This window comes from Pelecanus crispus, chromosome 3, assembly GCF_030463565.1.
Source record: "Pelecanus crispus isolate bPelCri1 chromosome 3, bPelCri1.pri, whole genome shotgun sequence".
Taxonomy (NCBI): domain Eukaryota; kingdom Metazoa; phylum Chordata; class Aves; order Pelecaniformes; family Pelecanidae; genus Pelecanus; species Pelecanus crispus.
The window spans coordinates 45,892,024-45,919,312 of NC_134645.1; the positions used below are offsets into that span (position 1 = coordinate 45,892,024).

Genomic DNA, 27,289 nt, shown 5'->3' on the forward strand with positions numbered 1-27,289 from the left:
CCATTTTTCATAAGGTTATGTTGAAAAAACTGACATAAGATTTTCTCCTTTTTTATTCCAAAGACAGAAAAAATATCATTACTTTTGCAGCACTATAGTCTATGTGGCTTTTTACACAGTCATGCTTCAACAAGCCATGAAATTCAGAGTATAAACATCCAATAGGTGCAGCAGAAAAAACAATCTCTCACCTTTATGCCAGAGATGTTTTACAGAAGCCTGGTGCATCTCTGTCTCAGATGTAGCACACTTTCTGTACATAAGGTAACTTCACCAAAATAACTTCATAATCAGGAGTATTTCAGTGCTTGCAGCACATGCAAATGCTTAATAAAATAAACAGTTTTAAAGCATTGTTCAAACTTGTCTTGCAAATTTAAGCATTTGAGATAAACTAATGGTGTTTTAAACACTTAGCTTGACATGCAACAGTTCAAATTCTGGAGGGTATAAAATAACTAGCCAAAATTTACAGACATTTGGTCCTGAAAATTCATATTTAGTGATCTAAAATTCAGCACACACAGAGGTAAGGTGTGGTCAGTGATCATCACCTTCTTTCTGCGCTGAAATCTCCAGTGTATTTTTTGACATTTACAGCAATATCTCAGATCTTTGTGTATCTTCTTATAAAGTCTTCAACGTAGAAATGTAGAGCATCTAACTGTTCTAGAAACATCAGATATTCCTTTTGTCCTTTTTCAGTTGTGGTTCTTGCTAATTCGAGGAGGCCAGGAAGAGTTAAGCACATAATTAAAATAAAATCATGCCAACTGAAGCTAAGAACTACTGAAATATCAAACCTGATCCAGCTGCCAGAGTCTGAGTTGTTCACATTGACATTTCTCCTGTCACATAACCACACAGTTAGTTTTAAACCTGCACAGTGTCAGCTTTAGGTCTACTCATATAGTGACAGAAAAATAAAGTGACAGCCCCAAAGAAAGCAATGAAGGCCTGAAACTAAGCAAAATTACTCGATGTGCAGCGTGACCTTTTCTTTACCAAAATACATAGAACCGTGCTTAATAAGCTAAATTTTTAAAGACTGCTCGTGGCTGCAGGTAGGGAGAGAGAGAAGCGAGGGCCATTGTCAAATGCCTTTTTTCCTTTCTGTTAAAAATAAGCACCCAATAAGAAAAAGAAATCTTAACAGAGCAACCAGCTCCTATGGTGACTGACACTGACATAACTACCATTAGGACCTCCTAAATGAAGGGAGGAGATGGAAGGGAAAAATGAGAATAGATAAAAACTACCCAACAACTTGAACAGAGAAACTTATCTGCACATAAAGCAGCAGGAGAACAAAAGTTAGACTGATTCAACCATCTGTTAAGAAACAGATCATTAAAATCCATACAAATCTAGACTTAGTAAAGCTAGTACCTAGTATCTATATCTAAAGCTAATACTAATATCAATATACCCCTTGTCTGCAAAAGTTTATTTAAGAAAACTTATTGCAGCTGATGAGACCTGAAGGTTCTGGATAGAAAAGGCAACTCAAGAAGCATGGGGGGTGGAGGGGGGAAGATAAGAAAATTCTTAGAATATTTCTTCCCCCCCCCCGCCCCCCAAGTTGCAACAGCATTTTCTTGAAATTGGTGATAAGTAATACTTCATAAAAACAAAACACATGTGAAGGAGGAAAAAAAGTCCTGAAGCTTGTGTTACTGTCTCTGGGCATAAATCTTTAACATATTTTTGTTGACTGTAACTGTAAGACTGAGAACTACCTTTCATTTACTAAAGGGAGAGATATTAATCAGCAAAGCAGCCACGGAGGTAGGTGATTGTTCCAAACTGAGGGTGGCAGGATATGCAAAGTCACTACAGCCTGGTTGTGTATATAAGACACTCAGGAATGCAAATGCAATGCTCACAGAAAATCAAAACAGTAACAAAAAAAGGCAGAAATACTTGCATTTTGTCAAACTGAATTCCTGCAAAATCCAGTCCAAGGAACTTTTCTCCTATATCGTTCATTCTGTGTTAAAAAAAGAAATGGCTACAAAAAACCCTGTCACTTTCTCTGACACAGAACATGAATCTTACCACATGAGATTTCTACAGTTCTCTTCAGTTGTCGTAACATGAATGGAATTTGTTAATTGCCTAAATGACTTGCTGCAATTCTGTCCAATCTGTTTACTCTATGGACTCAAGTACCACGGTAAATGCCTTGATGTGAGACTCTTGTCAAAAGCTTGAAAGAGAAGAGAAGGGAGTGGAATGTACCATGAGAATCCTTCCCAAGTACTCCAATCTTTCCACACTTTGATAGGGATTACCATAATGATCCCATACATTGATTTCTGGTGAATAACCACAATTCTATTCAGAACAGCACATAGCTGTACATCATCACAAGGCACTGCAAAATATCAGTCTCTAAAGAACACAGCTGTAATGAGAGGAGTATATGCTTTATAGAACTTGCTGCAAAATAAATAAATATTGCACAGAAAAAGACACCCTCAAATTAAAATCAAAAAAGACATTTAAAGTTTGGGCGTTCTTCATTACAGGAAAGAATCTTCCACACTCAGGCCATTACCCATCAGAAAAGCTCCATCTGTGCATAATTATTTCTGATAAATGATATTAAGCTTCATTAAAGAGATAGTGGGGATGTGAGAGAAGACAGAGAGAGCTCAAGCTGTAAATAAATCTCTCCACTGTATTTCACTTAAAATCACCCCAGCAGGAAGTCATAAAGAATTTTTTTTTTATGGGCAATATTTTCAAATGCTTTGCAGGCTGTGCTGCTTAATATCCATCACCTTCAGTGTATGTTCACAAGCTTACAGCATTTCAGGATGAAGGACACTATTTAATTTCCTTCCCTCCTTCCCATCCCTGTAATCACCTTCCCACTTAACCCCAAGTCCTTCTCAGCCACAAGAGAAACACTTTGTTGTAACACAATTTAACTCCTAACTGAGCAAATTTTCAGAAAACCTGACCCAGTAAGCACTGGAGAAGGCCCTTGTAACACCAAATAGTAGATCCTGGCTAATAAGCCAGGAGAGGTGCTGAAGCCCCCTGCCCTGTGAAGGCCCAAATGTGTTGCTGAAGTATAATGTTTTGCTGAATTCTCTAGGAAGGTTGTTTTAAGGCCTTGTTTTCACAGCAGACTACAGGTTTCCCCGAAGAAGCACTGGACAGAAGGAAGAGGTGATGGGTGGTCAGCAGCAACTGTGTATGTGAAGGAGAGACAAGAGTTATACGGCAAGTTTACTCTTATTAAAAGAGCTGATATCAGAACATTCACTTTTGAACCCTGCTGTACTTCTGACAATGTTCACACATACAGATAGAAAACAGTAATTCAATTTAAAAATTTTGTTTTAGTCTAATAAACTACCACAATCCCAAAATGACACTTTGTGCTTTGTCCACAGCCAATCTGCATAAGTAAAAAGAATATATATGCAAACTCTACATACCTGTAAACAGAATACTTTGGCAACAAAGCAAAACCATCCTATGCAAATAGTTAACACAACTGAAAACAAGCATAGCATATCAAAGGTTTTTAGTCCTAGTGCTTTGTCAGTATTATTTCCAGCAGTTGCTTCAATGTTCAAGAACCAGAGCAGCTCTAGCAGATTCCCTACTAAAAATGAGCATGTTTTTCTTGCAACATGTACATCTATCTACCAGCCAAGAGGCACAAGCAAACTCAGCTCAAGAAGGATTCTCTCCATAAAGCATCTTCCAGAATAAAGCTACAGTTGGAGGAAAATGAAACTACAAATTACACAGTTGAGCCTAAGTTGTAGAATGCAGATTTTAAAGCTCCATATATTAGACACAGAATATATAGAGAGGTTTAGAATAACTTAAAAGATGACTTTATCTCACGGTATTTGCTAATCTTTAACATCTTAGCTTACCTTCAGGGAGAATTTTTGCCTTACTGAGGTCAATAAAGAAGAAAGATGGGTCATGAAAGAAGAGATGATTTACCACATGAAACTTAAGTTTTATGCAAGTAATCTAGCAGCAGTCTAGACAAACATGCATTACAGTCAGTGCTATGTGCAATTGTAGTTATTAAAAGACCAAAAGGTTTTAAAAGTAAAAATTTACAAGACATTGGTGTTCATCCTAGAACACATATACTAATCTACCAGCAATGCGAGAAAAAGTTTCTCAAAATGAGAATGCCTCAAAATTGTAATTAAATTTTATTCTGCGCCTCAAACAGCGTAAGGTTAGTTAGAAACGCCTGCGACCCCTTTTAACTTGTTCTTTGGTTAAAGTCATCAGCGTCTTTTTTGTGAATAACTTCTAACCATTCCCTCTGCTCCAAGAGACAGGCCATTTACTTCCAAAGGGAGTCAGTAAAACATAAGCCTGAGAACAAAACAAAATGTTTATGCTTCCTTTGCTGTCACTTAGGACTTGTGCACTTACATTCCTCTTTGCTCGGTGAAGTTACATTCAGTTCTGTCAAAAGTTGCTGGTTGGAGCTAGCGGCCTGCGTAGTTAGAGAGGTATTGCTGTTGTCACTGTTCGTTTCTCCAGAGAACAAATCTGACTGGCTGTTGCTTGTGCTGGGAGTAGAGTCATCGTCTGGCTGCTTCTTCTGGAAATCTAGCAAAACCAAGATTCCATATGTCATCCCACTTGCTCAATCTAGTCATCTGATGTTATGCAAAAAACCTGAGCTTAACAAAAATAACCCCCAAACACTGCCAGAGGTGTCGTCATTCCGACCATTTGTTTATCTCATGAACACGAAGTCAGAGTAGCCTTCAAGTTTTTATTTCAGATTTAAAGCATCTTATAAGTTATTTGTTGTTGAAGAACAACAAACAATTTCAGAAGTACACAAAATTCTTGTTTCCACAGCTGTTCAAGAGCATCCAAAGCTTACCACTGTGTATATCGGTATACAGCACATAGCATCATTTTAAAATTAGTTCACACAAAGCGCATACAAAAGCATAAAGGAGAAAACATCCGATGAGGGGAGAACTAAGGCATGTAATACAAGTATAAGGAAATGTTACACTTCTCTAAAAACAATACTTCTCACTGCTGTTTCATAAAACCCCACCTGTAACAGTTTTGGTGAAGCTAGAGTAGACAGCTATAGTTCCAGGTTAGCGTGGAGGAGCTGGTGAGGGATTTGCATCACTTGTTTGATGGGGATTTGAGGTGTGTGGAGGGTGGGTGCATGCTTTTTTTCTTCCTTCCTCTTTCCTTCACTTACTCCAACACTGGCATTAAAAGTTGTTCACTGATCTATGACCACAGAGTTAGATATGGGAAGTAAATCACTATAGTACCTCAAAGCTATTTGGCTTTGAAGTTTTCCTTTTGTTTTCTTTTTGGTCAGCAAGCGCCACATCACACTAAGTCTCCAAACTGCCCCCATAGTCCAAACTCCACATCTTTGATAGATGCCAACCTCAGGCTTACCTTGCTTCCAAACCAGATTCAGGTTTGAGGGGAAATACTCTCTTCCTTTTTAAGTGCAAATCCTCCCTCGAGGGCTTTCCCAAACCCACAGTCCGGATACCTGATTAACTACAGCATTAGTCTCAGTTCCTACCAGCTACGCTACTGGATTTCAGGCCGGCACAGCTCTGCTACTGGATCCCCCCCCGGGAAGCATCCCTCCCAGACAAGTGGATTTTGGTTTGCTTAACATCCAGTTGCTCTCACAATGCAAAGGCACCTCTGCCTTGTAAAGAGATAGTTGAAGTGCACCACCTCTTGGTATTCCTAAACACATCTTTTTTAAAAAAAATGACAAAGGCAGATTTTATTCATTACGCAAACACATACATAAATCAGTAACGGTTGCTCATTATTATGACATGACAGAGAGGAAAACAGAGCAGTCCATAAATATTTGCAGATGATGACGTGTTAGAAACGTGGGTTGCCAACATGACTCACTGGGATTGGGAAGCACTACAGTTAAACAGTCCCTAAATGCTGATTTAGGATTTAAGCGATTTGCCAGAGAAATTAAGCTGTAACTTCTGCTGTGGAAGAGCCAGCCAGAAGTCCAACTTGGAGAGGAACAAGCTCAAAGCCAGGGAGGAGGAGGAAGGAGGTGGCAGACAGGAAATCATCCACCTCCACAACACAGCTCTGAAAAACTGGTGGGATGCTCTTTGTCAGGGATGAGTTACTGGACCCAAGATGATGTGCTACTCAGGCCTCGCTATTTAACAACAGAGTTTCACCCAAGTTGGGCTCCTGGATATTATTAGTACCTGTGTGCAATCAAGAAACCTTCAAGCACTTGGTATTCTGCACCAGCCACAATCACAGCTGCAGCAATTACAACTGGAGCCACCACAAGATACCCAACTCTTCACACCTCTACTGAGGCCACAGTCCTATCAGAAGGGGAGCTCACAACTGGAGACGTTTTGGGAACCACCAGTCTATAAATGACCAGTACAGAAAATATATTAAAATCTCACACATTGCCTGCAACTATAAGGTGTCTGCAAAGATTGTAAGTGTTTTACTTGAGATTGCATCCAAGGCAGCGCACAGAAGTAAAGCTGTGTTGTGTGCACGTTATCAGAAGTGGGAGCAACTGCATCTTCAAGCAGCAGAGCAAAAATAATGGTTACGCTCAATATTATACCGTGAGCAAGCTATAAAATGCATTAAAAAAGAAAGAGTAGAGTTACAGAACAGCAATAGATACTATGAAATATATTAAAATTCAGCAAGTTAAAAATTCTCACCCAGTGGGGTTTTTTTGTTTGTTTTGGCTTTTTTTCTAGATAGCTGCAAATACTTTACTCAGGCTGCACTAGCTCAGTGGTATCCACAAAAGGCATTTACAGAGAAACATAAAACATTTTTACAAAATGGTCTATATAATAGATGTCCTGACAGTCCTTTAATGATAGTACATTAAGTACTAGTGCTACATTGTGTCTCCCAAAGCTGCAAGTTTAAGAGCACACTGACCACGGTAATTTTTTTTTTTCTTGAAAAACTATTTACTTTGCAACCTATTGATAAATACTCCAACTTCAAAGAGAGCATAAAAGGCTATCAAAAATGGTCATTCAGTGACACAATTTCCTAACAAGCTTACTAATGAAACAGTTCAGAGCTGTCACAGAGCAGCAAAATCCACCATGGCAGTTAAAAGCTCTTTGCCTTCATGAATCCAGGACCTCGTGTTCAGAACTAACTTTTAGTCAGACTGCAAACCAATTAACTTTCAAAAAAAGTCTTAGCCTGCTCGGTTTTGTGGAACGCGAGAACGTCTCCCGTGCCCCCTTTTTAACCACTTTTTCACTGCAGACAAGAATACTTGAGGAAAGTGTTGAGACTGCTGATCTCAAGTGCTTGAGACATACTAAAGTTGTATGTACAGTAGTACAACTGTAACTTAAGTTGTACTACTTACAGTACAGCAAATTATTAACAGTTGCCTTCATAATGTGGTGTCAACAGCAATACAGGACCTATTCAGTAACATAGTTTCTAAAACAAATTTGACCTAAATTATCAACAGATTTCTGGAACACTGCTTTATGATTTGTGGTCCAGTATTTACCTGGTACAAATATGTATCTAATGACATACTGGATGAGCTGTGTTATATTTCCTCTGTGTATCAGTGGACAGCATTTGGCTTCTGTTAACCAGGACTCTCATTAACACAAATAACTTGCAGATCACCTTGATCTCCCCCCAAGCACACTAAAAGCTGGCAACAATTACAGGAGAGCTGTATCTGAATAAACCCAGTTAAGCCTTAACTGCTTAACAAATAAAACAAAACAAAAATACACACAGACAATACAGGCAAGACCCTGGCAAGTTTTGAAGAGGAGGCTTTATTCTGATTAAAATCAGAATGTAATTCTGTTGACAGAACAATGACCTCTCCTAGTAGTCTCACCGAGGAAAAAACAGAACAAGAGTTGGCAAGACATTAATCATCATTTCCAGAAGTTTCTATATAACTAGAAATGCATGCAAAACACTTTGATTTGAATCATTTTTTTCCTTCATTTTTACTGAGGCTTCCACTATGCTAGCAAAATCTGTGCCAAAATCCGTGACGCCTGACCAAAAATCCATCAAATCCACGTTTCCTTTTCCTAGTTAATGAAATGCAGCTTTGTAACTTTTTTGGAACCTTCAACTAGTACACAGGTTAAGTGGAAACAACCTTTCTCCATTTGTCAGAAAATATGTTTTCTTCTTTCAACATTGTCTCCTCTTCTCCACTGCCTTCAGGTTTGGGGCTTTTTTGGTGTTTGTGGTGGTTGGGTTTTTTTAAAGTGCAAGATATCCTTGTGTTAGTTACAAGGTGGAGCCAGCACCAAAATAAGATGTGAAAATTAGCTATTTTCTGCATGGGGAAATAACAGAAGGAAAGCTCTATCAATAAAATGCATGAATTACATCCAATAACCTATTGCTGCATGGTAGAGAAGCTGCATAGTAAGCAGCAACGCTGCTAGTTCTAGTTCCAAAACCCTTTTTCTTTGTGGAGTCTAAGGGTTGCACCTGATATCTCAATTAGCTGAGCAGGAGCAGAAAATCTCAGACAGGGCTCTCATGCACTGGATGTTAATAGTAAGAGTGTTATTTTTGTTTTGTTATTTAGACTTTCTTTGTAAACAAACAATGACTATGTGCATAAATAGACATGATACAAACATTTCATATTCTATATATACAATGAATTCAAATAGTTTAGACTAAAAGAAAGGCAAGAAGCCAGATTTGTTTCCAGACTTCAGAAGATAAGTTCTTTTGCAAGACAATCTTTTGTCCATTTGTATTCATAAAATAACATTGATAATGAAAGCCATTACCTTTACAGCTTCCAATTCTAACCCATAAAACCAGAGATGGTCACACGAAATCACACCTTCTGCACAAGACAAACTCCCTCGTACATTTGCCCAGTTACTGCTACCGAGTTAGGGTGAGCAACCAGAAAGGGCCCATCTTATGAACATGTTCATTTCACCCATTACCTCAAGATCAAACTAACAAATGTTTAGAACATCCAACCTCTTCCATCACCTAAAATACTCTCAATTTTGTGACACAAAAAAAAATCAGACAGTCCCAATCCCAGTATTTAGTTTACTTTAGCCATCAATATCCCACAAAATACCTAAGGAAATACTGAGTCCTCAACTTTTGCTTAACTGTAAGGGGTCTGTAACTAAGCAGGGAACAACCCTTCAGCTTCTGTGATTACAATCAGTTGAAACTTGAGGTAAAGGCAAATACGAGCAATATCAGCGTGTCATAAAGCATTTTATTCTGAAAAAGACAGGAATGTCAAAATATTATATGAAATTACTTAATACTAAGCCAGAGCTTTTTCTCATTTGCACTCATGCTATGGTATAAGAAATCATAAAATTTATGAAACTCCTAAAAGGTCTTAAATTTAAGCTCTCCTTTTGGCTTATTTTAAGGATTAGGGTTACAAACACTTCCTATTCTCTGGCCTATAACAGATGTTTTCATTAAAAAGAAATGGGTTCATTCAAATAAATTATGGATGTTGCAAGCAGCGTCAGAGTAAACAGCATGCTAAGAGGAGAAAATTAGAGTCTTTAAAGTAATTATTTTGGTTGATAGGCAATATTGCACCATTTCTTTATTCTTCAGTCCTACAGCTCCCATAACTTAGCAGTGTGAACTATCAAAAAAGTTATTTGGAGAGTGTTTGCTTCTTACACTGCATTAAATGTGCAATCTGCATGTTTTTTTATTACCAGAGCATGTTGTTCTTTTACAGAGCATAAATTAATGTGTTACTGTCACATCAGATGTCTACTAGTCCATTAGTATCCCAATGTACACAATAGACTTTTACCCTACTCTAGTCTAATGAGAAAACAGTTCCATGCTTAAAAGAAATTGCATTTTGAAAGTACTCTATGGGAAGTAACACAAATATTATGACATTGAAACTGCTACAGTGAAATGTTTAAGTTATTGCATCATTTTATTTTTTTTCTTCACGTGCCTGGAAAAACTGTTCATATACGACCATGGAATATTAGTACAAGTCCTAAAGATTTTACTTACTTATTTACTGAGAACTCTTCACTGGACTTTTCTGGTTCACAACTTACTGAAAGCATTTCAAGTGTCATTCATATACAACTACCTTTTGCATAATAAATTAGAGTGAAATGGATAAAACCTTTCCTTTAAGTAGATATCTAAATGCAATCTAAAGCTCCAATAATGGACTGGCAATAAAACTCCACTTGGGAAGATTTTTTTTTTTCTTTTTAAATAACACAGAGACAGAAAGACGCACTAGCCCACTTGCAGAATAAACATAGATATCCTGCCCTCAGGGGAATGCACTGTAGAATTTGCACAAGCATTTGTATTAGAAGACGACAACCAAAGTCATAAAATGGAATCAGAGGTAAGTACTGTACAAAATTAGATTTATAAATATATAAACAATATGTAACATATACATAAAAAGATATTTCTTAATACATCCACAACAATAATAGCAACAATAGGTGGATGACTTGAAAATCAGACTGGGGAGTACGAAATAACTATCGCAGTATATTCTTGTGTGAGCTAATAGCAGAGCTCATCACTTTCACAGTTAAGCACAAAGTACAGGGAGAATTAACAAACCAGCAAAAATATTAGAAAGATGATTTTCTATACAACTGAACTTCATCTAGAATTGTGAGCACACGTGGTACAGGAAAACCATTCAGCTCTTAGGGTTTTTATTCATAAATACAACTTTTTCATTTTTTTTTTCAGTTTTTCTTCATGAAGAAAAACTGAAATGAGTTCTTTATGCTTAGTTATCCTTCATGATTGCTATACTTGTTTAAATGCCAACACCTTATTAATAGGAGTTTCAAATAATATTGTGATTTGCATGTTGCATATACTGAGCTTTTCATATACATTTAATTTTCTTTTCAAATAAGCAGAAAAAATACTAGCAAAAGGGCAAAATAAACAAAATAAAAAAGATCTGCAAGGCTGGTAAACAAGGAGTGAGAACATGGCTGCAATTACATGTATTTCTCATTCAGGAATTAGGATCAAGTTATGTAAGACCACTGTCGTATTTGTAAATTTACTGGGATGTTTAACATGATCAAGTTTTTTGGTTTGGGGGTTTTTTTGGTGGTAGTTTTTTGTTCCCCCCCCCCCCCCCCCCCCCCCCGGAAGTCTGATGACATTGTGTTTTGAGGTGTTTTTCTCTCAAAAAAAAGACACCCCTTGCTTAAAGGTGGCATTTCATAACAGGCCTTCTTCCTCCTGGCTCTGTAAAATGATTCTCCCCCAAAGCTACACAGGCAGCTGCAGATTTGACTACCAGATTTTGCCTATTATTTAGCAAGGAAATTCATGAATAGCTAATAAACAAAGGCTAGCAAGACAACAAGCATAACATTACTACAGATGACCTTCAACTTAAGATCCAGGTCATTAATAAATATATATACAGACATCTTTTTAAGGAAGAGAAATGCAGTTTTGTATAAAAGTGAGTAGAAGCATCTACAGTATCTGTATTAACCAGGGTTATAACACCTTACACGACTGCCATAAAAAGAACTGCCATTTTTACAGCACGTGATCCCACCATCTCCAAAGTAGTTGCAAAATCCTGAATTGATGAAAAGGAATTTCATTATCATCTACAAAAATATCCTCTGAGAACAGCTTGCCCACAGAACAAACACTCCTTGCTCTGCCTGATAATAACAATTTGCTTACTGTAGCTATTTCAGTACTGACCAGGAACAAGGTCACTGAAAATCCCTGCAAATAACATTTTAAAAACCTTTGTGTCACATTTTCTATTGTTACTTTAAGTAGCATGCTTACGTTATTTTAACTAAAATTTCATTATTCCATAAAACTCACCAACATAAAGAAGAATAAATATTATTGCCTGTCATCATGGGATCCAAAGTACTAAATCTATGAAGAGTAAACTATTTTAACAATCCACTTTAAATTTCCTGTTACAGAATCCCTCAGGTCCACGGTTAGCATTCATACTTTAATCCATTACAGAGCATGTACAGTGAGAAAGTACTATATAAAGGTACTATTACATTGCAAAACCTAAAACCAGTGAGGGGCTAGCTATACAGCACCTGCATCTGACAGTGGAACTAGGTAATTAAGACAATTTATTATCCAACTAATTGACACTGTATGGATTCTTGAATCTATATCAAAGGATATTGGTATTAATCCAACCCAAGGGGAAAGCATGAACTTTAAACAAACTGTGGAAAACAAAACGACCACTCCTTGATCATGACTGCAAGAAATATTTTATTTTTCAATGACATGTAGAGTGGGAATTCATTAGGAAGAACATCTACCAAAACTGATTACTAGTAAAATAACAACCGAGTGGGCAGCTTGCCATGGACTCTTAAATGCTGCTACTGCAAAAGATGGCAATGACAATAATTTGACCAACCAGCGAGAAACCAGAAAAGAAACTCTGGTACCCAACAGCCAGGAAAAGTAAACTGACACAAGGTTATAGAATTAGTCAAATGGCTGCAGCCATCTGAGAGATCCTTTTGGCACTTAAGGTGAGCAATCATTTAACACGATCTGAGGGTAACACAACAGTGGAGATATAACAGAATTAAATATAGGAGAGTTCAAAAAAAAAAAAAAAAAGTACCTGGGGAAAACATCTAAGCAGCTGTGATCTACAGAATTTATTCTCAAAGACTACTTGGAAAATGTGTAACATGAGCATTTAAAAACAGACGAGACAAAATTCTAGAAAATACTCAAAAGTGTAAGTTTAGAATTGACTAAGAGCAGCACACACCCCACAAAAAAAACACAGCTCTATCACTCCCCTAACTTCTGTATCTTTATCTCTAGTATTCTTTTAGTACTAGTATCCCTTTATGAAATGATACCAATTAGTAAGAAATTTCCCATTTCAAATTAAATTCAGAGTGATGATACATCAAAATCTATGCTCCTAAAGGGGGAGAAACATTCATTTTTGATTAGAAGAATCTGATCCATAAACCCATAAACCAAGCACTTTGCAACAGCAGCGAGCCATATGAAATAAACTAATGAAGCGAACTTCTCAAGGTGCTTCTGTAATAAATGAAAGATCTTGAAAATGGCACTGTTAACTGATAGAAATAGAATCTAATTACATTTCATATTTATTCTGGACACTTCATTCACCAGGCACGTAGCAACTAATATTGTTTTAATAAAAGAAATGTTTCAATTAGCTTTTCTTGTACTGGAGCTATCTTTTAAGTCACCTTATCATGCCCTTTCCAATACCTAGAGAGAACCCTCCAGTTTCAAAATGCATGTCTATTATTTTTTAATTAATTCCTCCAGTCTAATTTATGTAGTTCCAATTAAAGTGAATGTTTGCCTCATTTTCTGTCAATAATAGTCACATTTATAATTCAAGCATTCCCAAATATTTGACTATACTAAAATCATCAGGATTTTTGCAAGGCGTAAGAGGCCTCTGCAGTAAATTAAACCTTCCTAGGACTAACCCACAAACCCTTTACCAGTCCCCTCTCCCTCATCTCCAGTTAAGGCATCTTAATATCTACCATTACCGAAACTCTCAAAACATCCATGACAGAATTAGTCATTTATCAGACTCTTTTCCCCAATCTCCTTTGAACAGCCCAGAGGCAGTGCTAAAGTCCATTCTGGAATGAAAGGGAGAGCAGGCACTCATTTCCTGGCCTCACTTCCCCACAGCCAACCTGAGCCTTTGAAATGTGTGTCTATGAGGAAGATTTAGTATTTTATCACTATTTAGGTTTTACCACCAAAGCAATGAATGGTGAGGTGAAGTATAAGGGGTGAGCTTCTTCCTACTCTTCTCAACCTTACTGGAATCTGATGCTTCTTCTTGTAATAAATATCTGCCTTTCATATGCAGTAACGAGAGAAAAGTATGGAAGGGAAACTCGAAGTCTGACAGTCCTCAGTTGTGGGGGCAAAAACTTTGCAATGGTGCGAGTTTATATGAGCAATTTGTGACTGCAATCATCCACAATAATATGAAAAAGCCCAGGTCGTGTTTTAATCACACAAGTGAGCTCGCTCACTGGAAACTCATCTGACACCTTTGTGCCTTAGCTTCAAGCTCCGCATTTTGCTGCCTTCCCAAAGGAGTCCAGGAGTTTAAGGGTGTAGCTGTAGTCTCCCACTTACCATCCCCTCCATCCTGTTACGCAATCAGACAGAAATGCAGAGAGCAGTGTTCGACCTGCCGACAAAAAACTGCAGAAGTTCAAGGACCAAGGAAAGGAAAGTCGATTGAGGTTTACGAATCCAAAAGGACAAACACATCAAACTCTCTCTAGATACGGGTGCTGCAAACCACTGTGTTACATTAAATTCTGACTATGGAACACTATGGCTCAGAAACCCAACCCCAACTTAAGCACCCGTTGCTTATTTTCAGCAAACTTGAAATATATGTATTTCTTTTCAGTCTTTTAGGAACAAATATATGAATATGCACAGATATCAAAGAACCGCCTACATAAAATAAACATTGCTTAGGCCTCTCCGTAAGCAACAAAACTTGAAGTTTTGAGTTAATGAAAACAATTTCTTTTTATTCCTACTTATAAAAATTATCTTCTAGAAGACGACGACAGTAGAAATGTTGAATTCAAGTCAATGACAACATGCATTTTCATTATTAGCCAATTAATCCCAAAGGAAATAGCTGGAGCGCATCTCAAAATTTGAAATCAGTATAAAATGCTGCAAAAGTAAGTCATCTAAGTGAGTTCATATCTAAAGCTTATGGATTTCTTTTATGGTTTTTCTTACAAATGCTATTTCAATATTTAGATGCTTCTCTGGTTTCTTTACATTAAAAGAAGTGCAGAAAAGGAAAAGGAATGGAAAAACTACTCTCCTCAGAATGATGCATTCCTGTCACACCAGTGGAAATACAGATAAATACACTTCTCAATTCACTTATTTTTATATAGCAAATACATGTGAACTTAAAGCATCTCTTGTGATGATGAAGTGATCCTTCTGCCTGTCAGTGCTGGAGGATCACTGCCGAAACTGGCTAAAACACATACTCTTGTCTATGTCTTCATACAGAAATAAAGAAAAAGTGCAATAAACAAAAAAAGCATGAGAAAAAAATTATCCTTTTGCTTCTCATATCCATGATTTGTGATTTGATATGATCTGACTTCTTGTGCTACCACTTGCAAGTTACTGGAGATGAGAAAATTAGCCTTTCAACAGTGCTGTTTCCAGAGCTCTCAGTTGCAAATGGTTGTTATTGAGCGTAATAGATCTGGAATCCCTTAAATGGGAGTCTTCACTAGTAAAGCATAAATCTCTAAATCAAAGCAGCGATGTGCCAACCATTAACAATACTTTAATTAAATGCTGGTAACGTTGGGATCCTGCACATGAAAACAGATTCTGTGGCCAGTCCTCTACGTTCAAAGTTTTGTTTCTACATGTTTAACAGTGTCACGGCCATGGAATTAGGACTACTACTCATGGAAAGGCCCCAGCTGTTTCACTTTTCACCTAGAGCCTTAGAGAAGATTCACAAGGTTTCACAGGTTCTTTCTTATTAATGACATACAAAAAAAGCAAAAACGATTTTGAGTGTTCAATCCGAAGGGGAGAAGAGCAGTTTTCATTATGCTCTGAAAGAACAACAGGAAAAATCATCCTAAAGTGCTTACTAAACAGAAAGGAAAAGGATGAAAAAATGTTATTCTCACATATTCAGCTAGTTTGTTACACTTTCTGAAGTGCAATGGCCATGAAAAGCAAGGAACTAAAATATGCTTTCAAGAAGCATTCGAAAGCATTCTTTCAAGCTTTTTTTGTTATAACTAAACAGAGCTAGAAATTATATTATATAATTATATTACATAGCCTTTTCAGGGGCTTGCATTCTATAGATTGAACCCATCCCTGAAAAGCTTATAGAGAAAAATTTAGAAGTTATCTGCTTCTTGGCATTAATAAACTACAAGATAAACAGCAACAACCTTTCTCCTCCAGTTAGGGTGGCTAATTGTGTTTCAAGTACAAGTAATTACAGGCATTACTTTGGAAACTAACTGAGGACTGGCACATAAAATTCAGATTGAACAACTAAATATGAATAAACTAAAGAATGACTAAATTTTAAGAAAGAGCCAAATGATTGCTAGAAGCTGTAATAGCTGCTTTGTGCATGCTGTTCTGATTACCTGCTTAAAGCACAAACATCCACAGAGCCTATCCTACAGCCCAGCAAAAGTGGCAAAATGTAACCGATTCCAGCAGCAAGAAGGGAGGGTAGCAGAAAAATTTTAACTGACAAACTCAAAACAAACTGGGTCAAGCAGCCCAACCCTCCCCCATCATACTCAAAGAACTAGAGTGGCAGAGAAACTCCATATGCAATTCAATTCTCTATAAAAAAGTTCTAATTTTTCTTCAGGAGCAGCCTAGGAGGCATCTGCCACCATGAAGTTTCCAGTTCAGTGTGTGCTTCAGCAGATTAAACTATGTAATGTCTACCACCAGAGGGAGGTGTTCTATTATATTGCATTTTCCAAAACCTTCATCCCTGCACATTGATTTCTATTCTATTTAATGATCACCAGTAGGGAACAAGCTTCCTTCGTTCTGTAAAGACACTTTGAAGAGTATCTTGTTATGTATATCCATTTCAGACTAATTACTGCTATGGCAAATGTGATTTCCTATTTAACAGAAGCAACTTGGTACATCATTTCCATCCCAAATATCAATAAAACCCCTCCCCTTTATCCTCTCTTTCCAACCCGTGACACAAATACAACAGAAATGCTCATCTTCCATATGACTGGGGACAATTACAGAATTTTTTCCAAAACTGAAACTACTCCTACCTTCTTCAGTGGGGAGGGGAAAAACAAAAGTGAACTGGCATCACCTTGTTATCTTGCATGAATCAGTTCAGCAAATCAAACTTGAAAGATATATAAATTAAATAGGAGAAAAACAGAGTTGCAGAAGCACGACTGATGTCATTTCATCTTTGGTAAATTCTGCTGTATAAATTTGTGGGAATAACCAGTAGTACAGTTTTCTAAAAGCCAAAGAAGTGGTGCCAACAATGCCTAACTTCCGGCATTCAATTTGTGCACAAGCGTGAGTGGACAGAGGCAGATACCTCTGGAAAAAGATTCAGAGTGCCAACACGAGGAGAAAAACTACTGCAATATCAAATGCCAAAATCACTCACTCTCACTTGCCTCTGTTGACTACAGTGAACAATGCAGTTATGCATGGGAAAAAAAAACCAAACCCAACCCACAACCCAGCCATCTTGCTTTACAATTCCACCTATTCTGCACATGTAAGGAAAAAAACCCAACCCCTTTGTGTTTGAAAAAGGAGAGTTATATGTTTCCTACACTATAGAGCTGAACAGCTAATACCTGCAAGACTCAAAACAACAGCAAATAGAAACACAGATGAAAAAGAGAGCATTAGGTTTTCCTGTGTGTATCACTTCAACTACAGAGTACACCAATTCCAGTCTTCAGAAGAAGAAACCGTCATCCATTGCATTGGTTATTCCTAACTAAAGTCTGCCAGTTCTTCAGTATATGAACTTTAGAGCGTAGCTTTTATCAGGAGACTCTCCAATATTAAATCTGATACTGCTGGAGAAGCAGAAATATATCTAATTAAAAAAAGGGGGAGTCAAGTTTCCCTATTAAATGGGTTTTGCTTGGAAACCGCAACAGTAAATCTAACAGGTAATATCTGTGGCTGACTTTCCACTGTTCTTCCTTATCTAGAATGCTGTAAGGTAACATGTTAATGCTGCCTAATTGTCTGTATATTAAAATATCTCTGAGGCAAACAACTTCAGAAGTTGTTCTTCTGAAGGATGGATTTTATTCTCATAATCATATAGTAGGACCATAGTGACAGATAGGACACCAAGTACATTTTTATGCCTACATATAAAATAAGCTTCAACAAAAGAAACATGTTTAGTCCAGGCCAAAACGGAAGGAAAAGGCTTCTTCCCCCCCCCCCCCCCCCCCCCCCCCCGTATGGGAAAGGAACACTAGAACCGTTACTTCTATTCATACTATGGACTTGGAATATCTCTAGAAACTCTACCTACACACACACAGAGAAATGTTTTGTGTGTTTATTTAAATAAAAAATGGGCTGCACTAGATATTCTGAAAGTCAGCTTCAAGGAACATTTTCTCTTACTTGTCCAGGGTTTCTTTAAACAGTAACACACTAAGATTCCTGGCAAATCATAGTGGCAGCTCAACTGAAAACAGGAGTAAAATGAAGGTATTTCAGATGATTACATCAATCCACAGCCTAGTGTTTGAGGTTTTTTCCCTAAGACTAAATTCCAAGTTGATGGATGTTTTCTCCAAGATTTTAACACAGAAATAAATTTGTAGACTTGCATGCTAACCGCACTGATATTCCACAGGAACTCAAAATTTGAATATTAAATCTTGTTTCATAAAGGCAAGCCTTCTGCGAATCTCCTGCACTTGATTTCACAAAGACCCAAGAGTGCTCCTGGTTATGCCCTCTCTTCTCCCTGCCAAATTCAGCAATGACTACGAACACATTAGCACTACAAACACCCTGATATGAAACCCATGTACTCAATTCCATCAACATACTCCCTTGCTAATTAATTTGTGACCTCTGCAACACACTGTAGGACTTCAATCTACAATCTCCTCCAGTTCAGAACATAATTCAATCTTGACTGCAACACTAATCTGGCTTCCTGCTTATTCCTTCACTTCCAAGTTCCCCAGGCTATATTAGAACATGTCAGCTGCATCTGGGATAAACAGTGTGATTACAGAAGCTCAGCTTTCAATTATAAGATTTCACTACTTCATGTTTAATTTTAGGAACACTCATTTTTATGTTTTGCAGACACTTACACTAACAGCTGTGCTACTTCAGCTTTGCCTAGTCTGTCCCGAGTTGAAACCTGCTTTATTAAATTACCAGCCAACTGAGTTCTGATTGTGATGCTGCTTGATATAGTAGATTTAAATTTACAGATTTAAAAGAATTTTTGAAAACAAAGACAAATAAATCAGTGCCCCAAAAGGAACCATGGTGGCAGAGGTGACAGATGAAATCCAAGCTTCTGTAGTATGTTCAACTGGATTATTTCAAGCTGCTTTATATTGAACTGTACACCATTTAGAGTGAAAAATATCCCATGTTATATGTCTGAAAGTAAAGTTTGTGTTTATTGTTGAGTGATCTTTTTGGTATTTGGAAATACACTTTCAGTGCTGTTAGCTACATTTTCACAACCATTTTATAAGGGTATCCAACTGCCTTTAGAGATAGGGAAAAGCTGTATATGAAGAAAATTAAGCTACTTGCCCAATTTCATGCTGGAGATGCATGACAAAGTCAGGAAGCCTACATTCACTTCAAATTTAGGAAGGGGTTTTTCTTGGTAAGTATTTTTAGAAGTTTTGAGAACAGTTTGCCCTGTTTTCTTAAGTCTGGCACTCTTGGCCACTACTGATGACAGGGTGCTGGCTAGTCATAGCTTTGGCTGGCCCTGGACAGACATTCTTTTATTCAATTTCATGAGTTATTTAGGAATTGTTCACTTGTGCACAGGAATCAGTTTGAGGAGAGCAAGCAACACTGTAAAGAGAATGTTGCTGAGGAAAGAACAACAGCAATTAGCAAAGAAAGAATATAGTTAGGAGTATACTGTGTGAAGAACTCAATGCCACAAATCAATTAATATGAATATTCTGATATTAGCCATTTGGCTTGCAAACTGTAAGGGTTGTCATTTATATCTTGCTTAATCATGCAGACCCTTCTAGACAAACAAAACCTGGTTTTTAATGTTTTTTTCTGAAAAAGAGCTCACCCAGTCCTGAAAAGAAGCAATTATAACATCTTTATAAACATTACACAATACTGAAATAGCCTGTTATCTTGCAAACAGCAAAGTGACTAGTGTAAATTCAAATAAAGTAATGCCACAGCTGACATCAAGTGCTTTTCAGTCCCTGACTTTTGCTCTCATTTTCCAGAGGACCCCAAGGTAGCTCATCATGACGTATGGAAAAATTACCACTTTCTGGTTATAGAGCTTCTTTCTCTTATTCTTGCTCATCAAACCTGAAATCTCTTCCCTTTTCCACACTCCCTCAAAAAAGTAGTTTTAGAAACATGAAACTTATGTTCTCTCGCCAATTTAAAGACGATTTACACAGTCTGTATTTCCCATGAAACTTGCTTTACAAGAAAACTGCACAATGATATTGATTTGCAATGCCATGAGAATAACTGCATCAGTCTGAAAAACTGCAGCATTCCTTCATGTTGAGGACATGGCACTACTCTTAAAGAATTTTCAGACTAGTTTTCATATCAAAATTAAGTAGCAGAAAAGTAGTGATTTTTTTAAAAAGCATTACAGTCACAAAGACTGCTAGGAACATGCTTGTCTGTCAAATTCATTGCAATGCTTGATTCTCGAGCTTTCTGTTTAATCATGCTAAAGATTGAGGCAGGCATTGGTCAGGGGAGAGTGGTACTTGTACACGCCCGTGAATGGGTGTGTCACCAGCTTCTAGATTCACGACTCAGCTTTATGATTTTCTGCATTACCTGCATGCCAGACTCCTTTCAGTGCTCTAAAAGGTATTTTATCTTAGCAATAGATGTCATCTTCTTACCACTTATTTTTAGGGAGCCTGTATCACATCTTACGTTGACGGACACTTCCTGCAACTTTTTTTTTTTCCTCCTTCTTGATAATATCCCCAAACAAATGATATCTTAAAGCTATTCTACAAAAAGGAAGTTAAGACTGTTGTTGGTCATATTTGTATTGTCTTCTCACTTGAGCATAATTCTACTTTCTTTTTCTTTAGTCATTCTCTTCTGCTATTGAGCACAGGGAAAAAAAGCAAGGTTAAAAGCAAGTAAGAGCTACATCATTCTTAACATGCTGTGTTAGCAAAATATGCTAACACTAGGCAAATGCAAAGTAGTCCCAATGCACCTGAATCCTGTCAAAAGCAGAGCATGCTGACAGTATCACGTTTAGGAAGATCTGGAAGTTCAGTAAAGGTACAGAGCCATCCTTCTGCTATTCTGAACTCATTTTTCATAGTTTCTTTAAGGAAACAAATCTTAGCCTGCTATTCTGCTGCTGAGAAAGTAGAGTTTCTATTATCTTCATTACCTGTTCAATGACAGCAGACTGAAAGCTTTCATCAGATCTCATGTGGTGAAGAACAGAAAGCTGTAGCTTTCCACCTGGATGCCTAATTAGTACTAAAATATCTTCAAAAACATCTGCTTTTAAAAATAGAAGTTGGAAGCATGGCTCTCTACGTTAACACAAAATGGCTGTCTAATTGAAGTTCAAATGAAACTGGTCCAAAACTGCCAAGCTACAAGTACTTTGCAGATTTTTGTCTTACTGACAAAGTTACAAGTTATTTGTACATCACAATTTTTCAGAAGAGAAGAATTGTCTATAGCGGGTTATGTCACAGACCTATCACTGATGCCTAGAAGTTCCTGTTCCAAGCTCCTGTGCTCAGGACCTAAACTTGCTCAGTTTTCCAGAAGGAGTCAAAGTAGGAAGTCCACAACTGGGAACTTCTGAAATTTTTAAACAGAGGTTGTTATATGCCTTACATTTAGGCAAAAAACAACATCTATTCTGTATATAGCTGCAAACAACAGCTTTCTGGAAATACTATTTAAGCTAAAGAACTAGAACTCACATCAGAAAAAATAAAAAACACTAGAATGTATAGAACTTAAGAACACTTAAGAACAGACACTATTTCTTGAAATTGTCCAGAGTATACGTACCAATACCTTATACAGTTTCTTTATAAGTATATAAAGTTCATAGCTCAATTATTCATCTATTAGAAATCTGTAGATGCAAATGAAAAGCAGCCATGTGATAGCAACTTCAAGTATTTTTTCCAACTAAAACTATAAGTGCAACCTAAATATAATATTTAAAATACCATTCAACAACTAAATATAATGATAGCAGAGAGAATAAATAGAGAGTAGTTAGCTACACCAAGAGAGAAAAGATGCTCCTGCGGTATTATGCACCTGAAAGTAATTTTATCAGCAAGTAAAAATCAGAACAGGCCTCACAATGAGACACTGCAATAACAGCATGCAATTTATAAACCGCTTTTATTTTAAAAAATAATCATTTGTTATCTTTAGGAAAGCACTAAATAGTCCTAAGTTAATTAAGATTCAAAATTATTAGAGAAGCGTGTATACATGTATATACACACACATACCCCAAGCATATATATATATATTTACCAAGCACTCACTAAACTACCCAAAAAAGCCATTTAGTTTGGTTAGTTTGCTTTAAACCAAAATGCATCAATAAATCTCTCCTAAATTTAATGAAGTTTATGCATATCTGCTGCTCTCCTAAAAATGATTTGGCAAGCAAAATTTCTGTGAGGAAATCCAATAGATCCATTTCTCTTCTCTCTTTCCCTGCAGAGATTTTGAGCAGGCTGGGACACGTCTCCTCATCCAAACTCTACCACAATCCTCCTTTGCAAATGTAAATGGCGTATGACAGCAGAACTATTTAATTTGCCCATTTAATCCTCCTAATATTTTAAATATGACAGAATTTGGTCACAATGAAGAAAGCCTTTCTCTTATGGCACAGCATTACCTTTATCTACTGTATTTCAGTAACTATTTTCCATGCTCATTCACCCTAATTAGGGCTTTGCTGAGCAAGAAGGTAACAATTACTGGGCTCTCTAGCCATTTTAACATTGCTTCTTCTAATCTACACGTTGTAAAAAGACAAAAAAAACCAACCCAAAAAAAACAAACAAAACCAAAAAAGCCCTACAACAAAAAACCCCCGAAACCCAAAAAACATCAAGTTATTTTAATACAGTAAACTGCCTGCCATAGCAGGCAGTTATTATCAGAGACTGTGATACACATGATACTGTCAAACCATATTCTCAGTAAATGTGAGCTAGAATTACCAGAGATGCTACTCTGCCCTTTTTAAAATCCAAGTCCATACCCAAATGCAAAACTTTAATTTTTCCACAGAAGTGAGAAGAAGCCAGAGCAATGAAGAAGTGCAACTTACATTTGCCTTCATAAGCTTCTACTACTTGAACTGTTTTTGCTGACTTCATGACATCTTACTTTTACTGATTAAGAACCTTTCCCCTCAGGTGTCCATACTGGTTGTATAGTCTCCACTGAGAAAAGCAGTCTTTTGTATAAATATTAATGTTTCACACCTACAAAGGCAGTCAGCTGTGAAAAACAGTTTTTCTTCAAAACTTTATTTTGATATTCTGTGGCTTGATCCAATATTGTATAAATTGAGTCAGCTACAGGATTCCACTGGTATTTTAATCTTTTATATGTTCATTGATGTTTTATATACTTAATTGTAAGGATAAAAAGACCCATGCATTCAGAGTGTTTCTGTATACAAAAACCATGCTTTAGGAGATATTGTGTGGCAAAGAACTCTGCAATGACATTTTAGGACATTGAGGAAAAAACATGCCTCCAAAGTGAATTTTACTTTTTTCCTCTTTATTGCACCAGACTCAGAAGAACTTCTTGGATGCCACTCATTGTTTCATGACTTACGCTGTTCACTTGCAGATTTTTGGAATTTGAGAGCAACTTAACTACTCAGAACATCTTCTGACATTTACATTTAACATAGCCATAACATGTTCACAGCACTTGATGAGTTATGGTCTGATGAAAAAGGAGGAAAGGGGAAGAAAAGCAATTTGGAAAACATGCAAGTATCGTGATTATACTGATAAAATCCTCAGAACTGACAAGTTACTGAATGTGTCTGACATTTGAAGTCAATACTTTAAGATCCGACCATCAATTTCTAAGTTGCAATCAGTAAATACATGGATCTGTGTCAGACACCAGTTAAACATTCATCAGATTTCAGTTACAAGCACCTAAACAAAGACAGGTTTAATTCGAATTAGTACCTTTCAACTATGAAATAAGTCCTTGTACTTGTGAAGTATCTTGCTTCCTACTGCCAAAGTCTTAAAGCTCTTTGATTAACATATTTGTAATTTGATGGTTTGCTATTTATATGTAAGTGTTAGAAAGTCTTAACCACTCTTGCTTAAAGCTTCCAGAATTCAAATTTTCCTCAAGCCCCAATGACATTCTGAGCATACAATGTAATCTCCACATAGCTGAATATACATCAACCTTCAGTGTACAGGGCCAGGAGTACAGGTTTGGAATACAGGAAAATATTAGAACTATTTTTTCCTGCTTGCTGAGATAGTATACTGTTTAGTGCAAGGACCACTTTATTTTTGTTTACATGGTACTCAGACCTGAATTTCTCTCTCAGATATTTAAATGGCACTGATTCCTCATAATACACATTTTACAAATGAGACATAAGTAGAAAAATGAAATAATTTTGTTCAGGGTGGTAAAGTCATTTGTAGGAAATTCCGAAATAATCCCACATCTTTGTATCCTTTTCCTACTTGCATTTCTTTCTTCTACTGTACTGAATTTAACGTCACTTTATTGACTTTGGTGCCTAGATAATACCCTAATTAGTGAGTGCACATATCTATGTATCTATATATCTCTAAAGTATTAAAAAAAAAAAAAATTAGAGACCCTAAATGACTACAAACCTGTGCATCCTACCATCTCTAACATAAAAAAAATCTAAGTCACTTTTGAAAACGTCCTAATGGACAATTTGATTGCATTTTAAAGAGCTCTGCTTTCACCTCCAAGGGACTTCATCAATGGGAAACAACAGCTATTATGGCTGTCATTTTCTACTGGCTAGAAGACTTTTTCCCACCTCAGTGGAAAACAGTCCTGGTTTTGATCATGTTTACATTTTCTATGCATACACTGAATTACAGTTGTGGATACGCATAGGCACATCTGCTCAAAAGCCAAAGGGTGTTGTGGGATTAAATCAATCTTTATTTTTCATACAGCTTCCAAACCATTGGAATCATACTCAAAATGCCCTGCTTTAAAGGCGTTTCAGAGAGATGGCACTGACATTAATGGCTGACAGATCTCTGAAGTAACTTTTTTATAATAAAAATCAGATAGGTGAAATAGAGGTGGCAAATTGTTCACCAAAATCTGCAATGAACTCCCTCAGGAACAATGAACCAGCTCAATTCATTCCGCCACGTATGCAAAGTAACATATGCAATATACCCTTTCACCTGCCCAGTCCCATCCCCTGCCCAAAACCTTTCACACAAAAACCACTTACACTGCCTGCACATGGTTTTACCCTGGGCAAAAGGACAAGGGAATTGCCAGCATGAAAATATCGTACTTTTTCAGCACTGTTGCAAAATGCTCAAAATATACCGACACATGGTAAAGAAGCCTGTATAAAATAAAACGTCATACAAATGTGCCTTAGAGCTGACTTAATTCTAACTAATGCTGGACAAGATGGAGTAGTAGGCACCCCAAAGATTCTGAAAGGTAATATAAACCATGAAAAAGTTTATGCAATATCAGTTTACAGGAAGATTTGAAGCAGAGAATGAGAAAGTTGAACGCTAGCATTTTTTAAAGTTTTTTGGGGGTTTTTTTGTTGGTTTTTTGTTTGTTTGTTTTTATAAATTACATGGGAGTAGAGCACAACAGAATTTTTAAGCATGTCCAAGAAAATTTAGAAGCTTGAGTGGACCTTTTTTGATATTACCAAAATCTGAGTACATAACATTCATAAGATTAATTTCTCAAAATTGGTGCGTGCAGCAAAACATTTTTCTTCACTATCATGTTTCACCCGTTAAACTGTGAGCTTCCTCAGTGGCTAGAAACAAATCACCAGCCATGTTTAATGGGTAAAAGTACCAGGAATAATTACGAAAAACTACAGAAAACACAAGTGACAGTATTTATTTTCTGTTAAGAGAGCAAGTCCCACTAGAATCAGGAGAGTAGATGGGAGAGAGAGCAGAAGGAAAAAGGAGACACCAGATTTTAAGAGCAATTGCATGTTTAAAAGGTAGGGGTATTTCTTCTTTTTCTCTGTGAAAGTGATGACGACTCTAGGAATTAAATGCATCTAACAACACAGTAAGGTAAGCGATTGTGTGAATTTTCATCAAAACTTTGTATGAGCAACAATGCAGTGGTTACTAAGGAGCAGAAAGGAACTCAAAATATTTAAGTCAGATGATGAGCATGGTTTTATACTGGTATCTCCAAGAGGCCTAGGAACTGTTAAAACTAGAACATGCCTGGCGACTGGGTAAAAAGCTGATTTTACTTCTACACCAGGATTAGGATTGAGAGCAGCCCTGCGGAGAAGGACTTGAGGGTACTGGTGGATGAAAAGCTGGACATGAGCTGGCAATGTGCGCTTGCAGCCCAGAAAGCCAACCGCATCCTGGGCTGCATCAAAAGCAGCATGGCCAGCAGGTCAAGGGAGGTGATTCTGCCCCTCTACTCTGCTCTGGTGAGACCTCACCTGGAGCACTGCGTCCAGCTCTGGGGCCCTCAGCACAAGAAGGACATGGACCTGTTGGAGCAGGTCCAGAGGAGGGCCACAAAAATGATCCGAGGGCTGGAGCACCTCTCCTACGAGGACAGGCTGAGAGAGTTGGGGTTGTTCAGCCTGGAGAAGAGAAGGCTGCGGGGAGACCTGATTGCGGCCTTTCAGTACTTTAACGGGGCCTATAGGAAGGATGAGGAAAATCTTTTTAGCAAGGCCTGTTGTGACAGGACAAGGAGTAATGGATTTAAACTAAAGAAGAATAGATTTAGACTAGACATAAGAAAGAAATTTTTTACAATGAAGGTGGTCAAGCACTGGAACAGGTTGGCCAGAGAGGTAGTGGAGGCCCCATCCCTGGAAGCATTCAAGGTCAGGTTGGACGGGGCTCTGAGCAACCTGGTCTGGTTAAAGTTGTCCCTGCTCACTGCAGGGGGGTTGGGCTAGATGATCTCTAAAGGTCCCTTCCAACCCAAAGCATTCTATGATTCTATGATTATTTTTATATATCTGTATTTGCATGCCGGATAGAGATGTTGGGCAGAGAGAAATACTGCATAAGGACAAAACACAGAACACACAAATGACTACGAGAGAAGCTACTGAAGATCTTAATCATCTTTAAAAATTGCTTATTTCACCCATATGCTGTGACCAATTGAAGCAGAAAGC

General features: G+C 37.3%; 1 protein-coding gene across 2 annotated transcripts in view; it reads right to left on the reverse strand.

Moving 5' to 3' along the window:
- Positions 1 to 27,289, reverse strand: part of ZFAND3 (zinc finger AN1-type containing 3) — a 147,946-nt gene that overhangs the window by 48,133 nt on the left and 72,524 nt on the right. For both annotated transcript variants that reach the window (XM_075707234.1, XM_075707233.1), the window contains exon 3: positions 4,426 to 4,605. In XM_075707234.1, the coding sequence (XP_075563349.1) occupies positions 4,426 to 4,605 (180 nt within the window). The remainder of the gene's footprint in view (positions 1 to 4,425; positions 4,606 to 27,289) is intronic.